The 13,425-nt window shown below is 38.7% G+C and overlaps 1 protein-coding gene across 1 annotated transcript; it reads left to right on the plus strand.

Annotated features, from left to right (window-relative positions):
* The first annotated feature begins 11,138 nt into the window (after positions 1-11,138).
* On the plus strand, positions 11,139-12,905 carry LOC142632528 (uncharacterized). The gene is made up of 2 exons (XM_075806912.1): positions 11,139-11,957; positions 12,342-12,905. Exons 1-2 carry the CDS (start codon positions 11,139-11,141, stop codon positions 12,903-12,905), a joined length of 1,383 nt encoding a protein of 460 aa, XP_075663027.1.
* Positions 12,906-13,425: the final 520 nt, after the last annotated feature.

Raw genomic sequence — 13,425 nt, forward strand, 5'->3', positions numbered from 1 at the left:
GTGAAGTGGGGTGGTGTGACAAATAGGTCATATAGTACATACATTAATAGTATTACTTGTGAGCCAAGGAGGAATGGGTATTGCTTGTTCCTTTAATTCTCTCTCTAATTACTATTCTTTACTTTTCTGTTAGGTTTATTATGGAAACTTGTGTTTGGACTTAAACTTAGATTTCTTCTAATGCCAGCGGTTCTTTTATTCCTTCCCTCCTTTGAGATTGGAACTTGGAACATTGTATTGGGAAATCTAATAATTAATAAATAGATTTGTCCATTGTAAAAATATATAAATAAATAAAAATAAAAGCACTTCCAGTTGAAAAAATGGAGCATATGGGGGAGCTTCCTGGAAACTTCTTTGTGCATAAAACATTATCTCTTTTCATAATTTTCCTCATCACTTTTAGTGTATCGATCATATCCCATCAAGGAAGCTTCCATGATTCCCCATAATAAAATTTAATTTCTCAACCTTTAATTATTTACAAATATATATGCATTTAATCACTTACAAAGTTAAGTATTAGAAACGCTTACCATGTATCTGTCTATGGAATAAACTATGAGAAACCATTAATATTTCTTCAACAAAGAAATTGAGAAAATCCTAATTTCTTTTTGTAATGAGTATTAATAGGGAAGTGAAATTCGTACCATAGCGGCTGGTACGGCCGAAAAAATTCGTACCAGTCACCAAACCGGTACCAAAAACGTCTTAAAATGTACCGGTTTAAATACCGGATGTTTCTGTCTGTACCGGCCATTTCAGACGGTTTTTGTGCTTCTAGCTGGTATAAGAAATGCTCTTCAAACCCAGTCGCAAGCGCCTTCAATTTCTTCTTTGTTGCTGCATTATTATTCTCCTCTCCTTTTCGTCAGCATCAACAACTCTTTGTAACTGTGTCTTCATCATTTCTTTCTATTGGCTTCTCTTTCTATCTTTTGCTTTCTCTTTTTTACCCCTACTCTTTTATCTCATTGCCTAGTTGTACCCCATGTTTCAAAAAGTAAGTGAAAGTCTACTGTCTACTATCTACCCATAGGATTTTATTTGAAAATAACTATAAAATCCAAACTATATTATTAGTTAACCAAGGTTTGAAACTATTTTGGTATCTAACAAATCGAGTCCAGATGACTCAATTTTGGACTTATAAATCGAGAATATTGCTCTCGGTTTTCAGCTAAGGTGGACACTTGGTCCACGTAGGCACTGAACCCGTCACATAGAAATCGAGTCCTAAGGACTCGATTTAGTTTTGCTTCGTTTTTCTCCAAGAACCACACGAACTTTCTTGTTCTTCCAAGCCCCAAAAACCCATGAATACAAAACCCAAAACATATCAAACCCACACTCCACTCTACAACTTAAGAACCTCCTCTAGCAATCTAGCTTTGGTTTGACGAACCTCCGCATTCATTGCAACTGTTGATGACAGACTTCGCTTTCTGTACATCAGATTACTCTCAATTTGATCAAAATTTTTGCACAATTTATAAACCCTAATTCTTCGCACCAAAATCTCAACTCAGCTAAGAGTGAATTCAACTACATAGCTAAGGTCATGTGATTTTCCTACTAAATTACATTCTTTTTCCTCAAGATTTTCTTAGTAACCAAATAGGTCAGGTTGACAGAGCAAGGAAAATCTAGAGAGAGAGAGAGAGAGATGGAAGGGGCCTGAAGAGTAGATTCAAGGTCGGCTTAGACGGCGGCGTAGAGGCAAGCCAAGGCGTCATCGCCGGCGACATTGAGATCCTTCTTGCAGATCGCGTCTAGGGTCAAGATGTCAATCACGCTCATCTTCTGCTACTTTGATTTGTTTTGGGTTTTATATTTGATTTGAAGCAAAACTAAATCAAGTCCATAGGACTCGATTTCTAGATGACAGAACTCGAGTTCTATGTCTACGTGGCATTTTGCGTTCCACTTCAGGTGCGGCATGATGTTGAAATCAATTTTATTGTACTCGATTTAGCAATCCAAAATCGAGTTTGTTGCACTCGATTTGTTAGATACCAAAATTGTTTCAAACATTGGCTAACTAATAATATAGTTTGGCTTTTATAGTTATTTTCAAAAAAAATCCCAAAAAAGTTGTGTACAAATCAATGAATTTATGTGGTTTGTCAACATTCCAGGTGGCAAATATTAAGTTACTAATTATAAGTTTTGATTTAATTTTCTTTTTCATTCTCAAATTAGTAGCTAATATATATTTTTATATTGAGTTTTACACTTGGATGGAGCTAAACATATTAATTTGGGATGGACTTCTCATATAAAATAAATTTGGAATGGAATTTATTACAATTTTCAATATTTTTAATAGATTATATAAAATATTTATTATTTTAATAATAAAATAGCGGTAAACCAGAAATAGTACACCGGTATTAATCGGTACCGAAACATACCTTTTTTTAGCCATATCGAAACGGCTTCCGGTACGAAATTGACTCCCTTAGTATATACAATAACAATCTCATGTTAATGTAAGGCGTACATGTATATCACTGTATGTTCATATATATTAAAGTAGTAATGTTACAAACACAACTTTTTTTTTTTATAATAAATTTCACAAATTTCTACGTTGATCAACTATTAGTGATGGACACAGCTAATGTTTATGGACTTATTAGGGCCGATTTTATAGTATAGGCAAACAAAGCAGTCACTTAAGGCCTCCAAATTTTAACCAATAAAGTTATTCATTTCATTGTAAAAGTATTAATTAAGTCCAATTATTTTCCCTTAAACAAAAATTAAGCCCAAATATTAGTCAATAAATAAAATAATAAATTTTAATAGAGAGAGAGAGAGAGAGAGAGAGAGAGAGAGAGAGAGATTACATTCACAATATTTTTACAACAAATTCTAAGTGGCAAATTGCTGCTAGCTATATATTATTGGTGGGCAAAAAAGTACTTTAGTGATGGTTTTAAATTAGAACGAGTAACAACTTAACACCTAAGATATGTTGTGTAAATGTTATGGATGTAGCACTTCTAAAAAAAATGCTACTATATACACAAAAAACTTCACAATATTGTCACAACAGTGGAGTTGGCAAGCATTTACTAGTTCTCATCTAGGTCTACCACTAACATCACTTTTTAACTTATCACTATCAATTTGTCACATCAACTAGTGTAAAAAGTTTTGTTAAATGTGTCTATAGACTTTAATTAGTAGAACAAGAATATAAACATTTAATTAGTAATTTTGCATCTATAAAAAGTAGAGTTTAAGTAATATTTGAATATTTTAAAAAAATCATATTTAAATATATAAAAATTCAATTTAGTTTTTGTCTTAGGCCTCTAAATGCATCAAGCACTCTTAGGACCCAGACAAATTTTCTTTGTCCAACTTCAAAATTGTAAAATTGTTGTGAAAAAATTGTATTTGTAGTATTACCAATATAAAAGGAGTATTGTCCCTCCAAAAATTTATATATATATATATATATAAAATAAAGGACATTGCATACATCCATTCCAATAAGATACTTTCTATTTTTGATTTGGGCTCGTAACAACCATTGTAATTAATAAGTCCCATTCACTTATCTCCTTCCTTCACTTGAGAGATGCTATGGTGGTTTATGTAGTGGTGATGGTCTAGATAAGGAGTATTGCATGCATCCATTGCAATAAGATACTTTCTATTTTCAATTTGGGCTCAGAACAACTTTCTTAATTAATAAGTCCCATTCACTTATCTCCTTCGTTCACTTAAAAAATACTATGGTGGTTTTTGTGGTGGTGATAGTGGGAAGGGACTGGAAAAGTGTTAATACTACGTGATCATTATTTTTGTTTGGGTAAAATATTATTTTGGTTCTTAAATTATACTAAAAATTTGATTTTCATCTCTAAACTTTAAAAAGTTTTTTTTGCATTCTTAAACTATGTGAAGAGTTTTTTTTTAATAGCTTATAGACAAAAATAAGGATGAAGAAACAACATTCTTCAATAGTTTAGAAATGAAAAACAAACTTTTATAAGTTTAGGGATGAAAACAAATTTTTAGTAAAATTTTTAATTGTGCCATTCATGTTGTTCCAGAAGATATATATATATATATATATATATATATATATATATATATATATATATATTTATATTGATATATATTGAGAGAGTTTCAATCTACAACGTTCGCTTTTGATAATAGCTCTCTATCATTAGACTAAGACACCACTCAATTTTGGTGTAGGCGGGGTATGAACCCCAGATCTCTTATTCAACCATCAGAGACTTTACTAGTTGAGCTAACTAGAACCCATAAGACTATATTTGTTAGCTGAGTGGGATTGGGAAATATAAGTGAAGAGGTCGGTTTAATTGGGGAAAGTAGCGCCCAGTAAGGTAAAAGTGTCAAATATGTGAAATATTTTTTATGGGCACATGTGGATTAACGTAAAATTTAATCTTAAAAAATTTTCAAATGGATTTAAATATAGTTAGCAATATAAATAACAGAATATATATACCAAATAGAAGGCAGAAATACTATTTTAGTCCCTACTTTTTCAGGTCATTCCCATTTTGGTCCCTACGTTTTATTTTTACCGCTTTTATTCCTTATTTTGGAAAATGCGTTTTGTTGTTGTCCCTACCATTATCTTAGTGACGTAATTTCCCTATGCAGCAGACGGCGAAATAAAATATTGTTTTTTTTATTGCAACGTGTCAGTGCATTCGCTCCACCTCAACTTGCCATTAATAGACTCATGCGCGCCTCATGTGACTTCCTCTCATGTGTGTAAAGCTCCTCTCCCACCTAAAAGCTCCCAACTCAGTTGAAATCTCTAACCCCTAAATTCATGACCCCAACTCCTCTCCCACAGCACTGCTCAAACATCATCCTCACGATCTGAGTTCATGGAATCAAGCTCTATATCAACTAGTGGAAGCTTGAAGAAAAAAGGCCCAACCACATGCTTCTGCTCTGAAAGACCTGTGCTAGTGGTATCATGGACACCTAACAACCCTGGCAGAAGGTTCTACGGGTGTCCAAATTTCTAAGTAAGTGTATTTAATTGATGTGTATTTGAGTAATGTGTACTTAATTTCTGGCTTTCAATGTAATGGGTTGAAGGTGTAATGGGTTGAAAGTGATTCTTTGTTTTGGATTGAAAGTGACTTCTAATTAAGTTTTCTGATTTGACTTGTTATAGTGACTCTATTGTGCTTTTGGATGTAGGTTGGACGTAAGTGTAAATTTTTCTAGTGCCATGATGATGAAATCTGTGAGCGTGGCAATGTGTTGATCCCAGAGCAGAGGCAATGAATACCAACACTTAAAGTTGAGGTTGTAGGCTACAAGAAGAGAGAAAAGAGGTTGCTCATCTGTTTGGTGCTTTCTCTGGTGATAAGTGGAATGATGCTCTATATGATCCTATCTTTGGTTGGTTAGATAGGTGAGGTGAACAAGGTTAGATCAAGGAAGTCAATACCGTACCGGAGGCTGTATCAGTTTGACCAGCGGTACGATATATTTCGGATACCGGTCAATATCGGTGTACCGTTTCGGGTTTACCGCTAATTTTATATATCCTTACATAAATTAAAATTCCTTTAAGTATATATATAGATGAATATATAAAAATATTTACATTTAAATTTATTTATTTTTTTATACGTTGGTTGGTCAAAATTCATATAATTTGTAAGTTTATATATATATTTTAAGAATATATGATTGTACTTATCTAAAGTCTAACAAAAATAGCAGTAAAATTTATCTAATAAGAAAAAAGAAAGAAGATCCTCAGAAAGAAAAAATAAAAAAAGAAAAGAGTGGTTGTAAAATATTTTAAATTACCATTTGTACTTATCAAAAGTTGTTCTTTTACAATTAGATGGCAGTAAAATGTTTGAGTCTAACGTGTAGCTGTAGATTATCTCAAAAAAGAAAAAAAAATGTAGTAGTAGTATTAGTGTGGACTGTCAGTGGGAGTATTATTGTTTAATAAGAGGTGTCGCGTTCTTAACATTTTATAATATTTTCACAATAAATTTACCAGTTAATATTGATTTTAATTTGAACACATCACTTAAATATTTTTTTATCAGTATTAGTTAGTAACAACTAATTACTTAAGATTTATTGTGAAAATATTGTAGTAACATTTTTCAATTTTAATTTTTTTTTCTTTATCTTTTTTTTTTTCATCCACACGCTTCTTTTTTTTCTTCTTTTTTCCTCTTTTTTTTCTCCTCCACACCTTTCCCTTATCTCTGTCTTCATGTCTTCTCATGCTCTCCTGACTTTTCTTCTTTTCTTTTCTTCTTTCTTTTCTTCTCCGGCACTTCATCAGTTCATGCTCTCTTGACTTTTCTTCTTTCTTTTCTTCTCTGGCACTTCTTCATCAGTTCATCTAGAGCTATCTTCAACTTTCTTTTTTCTTTTCTTCAATAGCACTTCGTCTACTCCAAAGCATTGAAGAATGTCTCTCTAGTTTTGCTCTCCCACCAGCGCAAGTCCTTCTCCCCACCGAGCTCAGATGAGTCAGCTTTGCTTTTTCTTTTTTTTGTTCTAATTTGATTAGTTTTAAAATCGTGATTTGAGTTTATATTTTGATTGAGAGCTCCGTCGATTTTGTGCTTCACCACTGTTTTCTGATGAGAAGCAAATAGAGAGTTTTGTTCTTCTTTTTCTCCTTCTTCTATGCTTTCTTTCATTACAATGAGACTTTTTGTGTTTCGGCCCAGTATCCATTTACCGGCCGAAACAGCCAGATTTCGCCGGTACGGCCGGTACACGGTCGGTATGGCCGGTATTTTTTCCGGTACGAAACATGGGTATACTTGTACCGGTGCACTTGCCGGCACAGTATATACCCGCCGTACTGGCCGGTACGGTACGATATCACTCACACTGGGTTAGATATGTGGGTAGGAATTAGTGTTGGGATTTAGTAGAAAAATCCAAAGTTTTGAGGGTCCTTTTGTAGGTTTTAGTAGTTTGGTAGGAAGTGATGTGTGTTGGGAAGTGATGCTCTATTTTGGTATGGTTTGACATGTGGTTGTATATTTTGGCAGTGTGTTTCCAATTAGCTTTGGAACACCTATTTCTCCATGAAATTTAAACTACTTATCAATGGAACATTTGATTAATATTTATGGCAGTGTGTCCAATTTCTGTTGATAATTGATGTGTTTTTAGGATAATATTTATTAAGATAATATTGGGATGTTGTAGCTTGCTGAGTATGCATTTTTTCACATATAATGGTTGAAATTTTGGACCTAACATCACCAACATCACTTTCAAATTTTGGTTGGACCAACACAAGTTTCAATATCACTTTCAACATGAATTCACCACTTTGACGTGTTGTTGTACTTGTTATGCATGCATTTTTGACTTGTTATGGCTGAAAATGTGGACCTAACATCACAATAAAGTTCTATTGTACCAAATCATGAATTCGTCACTGTACGTGTTGTGAGCCCGGGCCTGTTGAGCTTTGGATCTTAACCTTAAGGCACAATACATGATCACGCGCTCGTTGGGCCTTAGGTCTTAATCCGAACACCCTTTCAGGCCCAACATTAGCCCAACTACCAAAACGGGCCCCTCCTTTCTTGTACATCAATGTGAGATTGCGCCGATCAATTGCACATCAACCGGGAAATGCGCTTGCCCAGAACATCCTGTGTTCTCGACACGCGCAGTATTGTCTTGGGGAATATTGCTACCGGGAAACCTTTTGGTGGCTGAAACCAGTTCCAATATCACTACCACTGTTCTCAATGGAGCATCTTCTTATATAAAGTGATGATACCTAACCCCACCCACACGAGTGAGGTCAGGAAGCAATTATAACCACCCCCACTCATCTGAGGCTATAAATATGGGAACAAAAGGAGAGGAGGTGGTTGGTAAGTAAGAGGTAGAATAGAGTGAAAAAGGTGTGTTTCGAGAGAATAAAGGGACTGTGAGAGGGAAAGGGTTCATTTGAGTTAGGAAGTGCTTTCAAGTTTACCGGCAAAAGATCACCCATAGTAGGAAACTCTCAAGCCCACTACATAAATAAGTTGTAAGCCCAAATACAGGCCTGTCTAATTTAAAGCCTCTTTGGGTATGCATAATTGGCGGCGTCTTTGAGAATCTCCTACGAAGCTGTGGTTCTACTGAGACTCACGCAGGGAAAATGTCCGAAGGTCAGTCAAGAAGTTATGCGAAAAGTGGTTCTGGGAGATCTCTCGAGGATCAACTTGGCGAGAAAGAAGGCAAAAGAGGCATGAAGACAGGCAGCATGAGCAGGAGGGAGAGCGGTCTAGCCTTAGAGAAGGGTTGTTTCAAACGCATTAGATGTTGTCGCGTGCTTCGAGACATCATTGTTTTGACGAAAGGAGCGAGGATCTCAAACGCTTGCGTAGGTTGGTGAAAGATTTGGAGTTGGAAGCAAGGGGTAGGCGTCGAAAAAGAAAGGAGTGTGAGGAACCGTCGACCAGCGTGGGTGAATGCTATAGAGCAGGCTCCTGCCAATATGATTCCCATCGACACCGAGATCATTCACGGGAATATGTAGACCAGGACTCAATTTCCCCAAAAGAGCAACAACCCCTGAATGCTGCTATGGATGCTATGAGCTAAGCGTTACGCAAAGCTGCTTATTCGTCGTTCTCAGGGGACATTGAATGGGCCCCCATGCCGAGTAGATTCGCACGGCCTCCGATAAATTATTATGATGGGAAAACAAACCTGGTGGAGCACGTAAGTCATTATATCCAGATAATGTCTTTGCACACTCATAACAATGCACTAATATGTAAAGTATTTCCATCGAGTCTCAGGCCCACCACTTTAAGATGGTTCAATGAGTGGAGGAAATGCTCAATTCACAATTTTGTCGAGCTGATTCAGGAGTTTAGTGTTCGGTTTATGACCTCCAGTCGGGTACTGCAGCCAATAGACGTGCTGCTATCAATGAAAATGAGGGGTTGGGGAAACCCATCGCAATCACACTAGTCGGTATTGGCAACTATACAACGAGATCGGCGGGGGCAATGAAAAAATTGCCGTGAGTACTTTTTGATTAGGATTGCCCGAGGACTCCGAGATGTGAGACTCGTTGACAAGGAGACCTCCCAAAGATATGAGGCAGTTGATGAGATGCATCGAAGAATATAAGAGGTTAGAGCATGATTGATAGCAGAACAAGGGCAAAGCTCCGATCATAAGTCAGCCTCGGTGGGGTGGTTTTCAATCAAGGCTTAGAAGGGATTTAAGGGTTTGGGAGCCAGGTGCACAAGCAGGGGAAGTGAACGTGATGTTCAAAGAGCCGGTGCACAAAATTGTTGATCAAATAAAAAATGAGCCATACTTTCTGTGGCCGAACAAGATGGGGGTGACCCGTCGAGGAGAAATCAAAACTCGTATTACACTTACCATAAGGACAAGGGGCATACCACCGAACAATGCAAGGTTTTGAAAGATCATCTAGAGCAGCTGGTTAAAGTGGGGTATCTGAAAGAGTTTGTGGTAGACACGAGGAAGCAGGATGCCGGGCTGGGAACTCGGCCTCGGGGAAATCCTCTTCCACCCCTATTGGGAGTAATAGAGGTCATTAATGCAGCTTCAAGGGCTACCGTGGTGTCCGGAAGGAGAGGAGTATTGACCGTGGTGCCGGCAGAAGGTTGCCAAGACAAGCGACCCTGAGAAAAAGATGAAACTCACTCGGGAACCCATTGCCTTCAATGACGATGACCTGGAAGGAACGATCCAGCCGCACAACGATGCTTTGGTGGTCACGGCTCGGATAAATGGCTTCATAGTGAAGAGGTATTGATAGATCAAGGGAGTGGTGTTGAAGTGATATATCCTGACCTATTCAGGGGGCTCAGATTGAAGAACAAAGATCTCTCCAAGTACGACACATCCCTGGTGGGGTTTGACGGCCGGACGGTGATCCCAGACAGGCAAATTTCACTTCCAAATATGGAGGGCAAGGAAGTAATGGTGACATTCATAGTGGTCACCTTATTTTCAACATATACAGCAATTCTTGGAAGATCATGGATTCATGCAATAGGGCGGTTCCATCCACCCTGCATGTAAAGGTCAAGTTTCGCGCTGAACAAGGTATTGCCATAGTAAGGGGAAACCAGCAAGTGGCCAGGCAGTGCTTGGTGGCCGCTGTCAATCGAGAGATTAAACAGAAGGAACTTGTTGAAGAGGCTCCCTTAAAGCAATTACAGGAACCTCAAGAGGAGATAGGGGCATGTGGTTCTGAGGATCTAATAAAGGTAAGGATATTGACGAACGATGACAAGAGTTTTCAGACAGGAGCAAGTATGAAGGATAAGGATAGGGTAGGGATGCTACTATTTCTTGTACCGAATGTGGACATGTTTTCTTGAAGCTCGTACGAGGTACCCAGGGTAGACTCTGAATTCATAGTCCACAAGCTCAACGTGGACCCGCTATTCCCTTCCAAGAAGCAGAAGGAGGCAGAGGTCAAGAAGTTAAAGGAGGCAGGGCAATAAAGGAGGTTTTCTTTCTGGAATAGCTATTGAATATTGTAGTGGTAAAGAAGAAAAATGGCAAATGGAAGGTGTGTGTCAATTTTATTGACTTAAACCGAGTATGCCCAAAAGACCCATTCCCCATGCTGAAGATCGATCAGTTGGTGGATGCCACGTACGAGCACCCGAGGATGAGCTATTTGGATGCTTTTTAGGGTTACCATCAGATTTCCTTAGCGGCCGAGGACCAAGAGAAGACAACTTTTATTTCTCCTGACGCCAATTACCACTATACCGTGATGTCGTTTAGGCTAAAGAATGCTAGAGCCACTTATCAGCAGATGATGACAAGAATGTTCAAAGATAAGATTCGGTGTACGATCGAGGTATACATTGATGATATATTGATGATCTTAACGAGGTGTTCATAGTGCTCCGACAACACAAGCTGGGCCTCAATGCTAACAAGTGTGCTTTTGGAGTAAGGGCTGGCAAGTTCCTTGGGTAGATTACTAACCGAGGAATAGAAGTTAACCCTGATCAGATTGAAGCCGTGAAGCATCTCAAGTCGTCGGGCAACCCGAAGGAAGTCCAAGTATTGACCGGCATGTTAGCTGCCCTTAATCGGTTTATTTCCAAGTTTGTTGATCGATGCGTCCGTTTTACCAGCTTTCGAAGAAGTGGAAGGGATTCTATTGGAACGAGGATTGTGAAAAGGCTTTCCAGGACTTGAAGGAATATCTAGTACAAGCACCTATGTTGATAGCCACGGAACCTGGTGAAGACTTATTCATGTATCTCTCGGTGTCCAAACACGCCATAAGTGCCTTGCTCCTTAGGAATCAAGGAGTGCAACAGCCAGTATACTATGTCAGCAAGACTTTGGTGGATGCCGAGATAAGGTACTTGCCTCTAGAGAAGTTGGTATTAGCACTAGTGCATGCCACAAGGAAGTTGTCCCAATATTTTCAAGCCCACACCATTTATGTGCTAACCAAATATCCTCTGCAGTCGTTGCTGAAGAGATCTGATTTTACGGGTGAAATAGCTAAATGGGGGACTAGGCTAGGCTCTTTTGACATTAGGTATAGACTAAGAAGTTCGGTGAAGGGTCAAGTCCTCGCCGATTTTGTTGCAGAGTTCTCCCCGAGGAAGCAGACAAAAGTGGTTTGCCATGTGGAGGTTCACCCATGGAAGGTGTTTGTGAATGGTGCATCCAACGCCATGGGAGCCAGAGCTGGAATTGTCATCATTACCCCGAAAGGTATAAGATTGGAACATTCCCTTAGGTTGGGTTTTAGGGCTTCTAACAACAAAGCCGAGTACGAAGCCCTGATTGCCAGGTTAAGAGTCATACTGGATTTAGGTGCTCAAGAGGTTAAAGTCTACTCGAATTCCCAATTGGTGGTTAATCAGGTACAACGTTGTTTTGAAGCCAAGTATCCTCCAATGATGGAGTACTTACAGCTGGTAAAGCAGATTATGAATTAGTTTCTGAAAGCAAAGTTGCTTCAAGTGGCTAGAGGGGAGAATCGGCATGCTGACTCTTTGGCCACATTGGCGTCATCATTAACCGAAGAAGTACCTCGATCAGTCAAAGTGGAGTTGGTGGCAGAACTGAGTATTAACGTAGTGGCTGTTGAATACTTCACTAAATGGGCGGAGGCCGAGGCATTAGCTAATATCTAAGACGTAGATGTGAAGAAATTTGTTTGGAGGAGCATGGTGACAAGATTTGGAGTACCCGAATCCCTGGTATTTGATAACGGGCTGCAATTTGATAGCAAAGCTTTCCACAAGTTTTGTGGTGATATTGGTATTAAAAACAGATATTCCACCCCAACGTATCCATAGAGTAACGGTCAAGCTGAGGCCACTAACAAAGCAATCGTGAACAGGTTAAAGAAGAGATTGGAGGGCACTAAGGGTAAGTGGGTTGAAGAGTTACCCAACATTTTGTGGGCATATTGGACAACTCCCAGAAGGTCCACGGGTGAAACTCCATTTTCTCTTACATACGAGGCGGAAGCAGTCATACCGGCCGAAGTGAATTTATGCAGTGCTCGGGCTGCAAGCTTTTTCCCCACCAAGAACGACAAATTGATGGCTAAGCACCTGGACTTGTTAGAAGAATGCCGAGAATTGGCGACCATACGGCTGGCAGAGTACCAACAGAAGCTTGCTTGGAGGTATATCTTGGATGTGAATAGGAGGGAATTTAGCACAGGAGACCTAGTACTTCAAAAGGTAGTAGGAAATACGCGAGGCACCAATGCTGACAAGTTGGCCCCGACCTGGGAAGGACCCTACAGAATTACCACCATTGCCGGCACGGAAGCGTACTATTTGGAAGACTTAGATGAAAGACCACTTCCCCGGCCATGGAACGTTCACAATTTGAAGAAGTTTTACCACTGACCACCAGTGCACAAGAGTATGGATTGAGTATTATGCCGTATATTCACAATATTAAATATAAGGGCAGTATTTATTCATGCAGGTGTATTTGTACTTATGGTTCTATTGTTATTAATTTGTTAACCTCGGCCAGCAAACGCAAAGAGAACTAAGTCTATCCACCCTAAGGACGGAAGCTTGTTCCCAGTTCAATCCTTATCATCAAACAGGTGGAAACCTTAATGCTAAAATTTCTCTAAGGACAAAAGTCTACTCCCAGTTTAATTCTAATCACCAAGTAGGGCGAAAACCTTAAATCCAGTATTCTAAGGGCGGAAGCCTACATCTGGTTCGATCCTTATCACCGAACAGGTGGAAACCTTAATGCTAAAATTTCTTTAAGGATAGAAGCCTGCTCCCGGTTAAATTCTAATCACTGATCAAGGCGGAAACCTTAAATCCACTATTCTAAGGACGGAAGCCTACATCCAGTTCGATCCTTATCACCGAACAGGTGGAAACCTTAATGCTAAAATTTCTT

This window comes from Castanea sativa, chromosome 4, assembly GCF_040712315.1.
Source record: "Castanea sativa cultivar Marrone di Chiusa Pesio chromosome 4, ASM4071231v1".
NCBI lineage: Eukaryota > Viridiplantae > Streptophyta > Magnoliopsida > Fagales > Fagaceae > Castanea > Castanea sativa.

Bases quoted from the DNA above. Each gene is read 5' to 3' on its own strand.
- LOC142632528 (XM_075806912.1), top strand. From the start codon at position 11,139: ATGCGTCCGTTTTACCAGCTTTCGAAGAAGTGGAAGGGATTCTATTGG. The intron at 11,958-12,341 runs GTAAAGCAGATT...ACGTATCCATAG, and splicing joins TGATGGAGTACTTACAGCTG to AGTAACGGTCAAGCTGAGGC.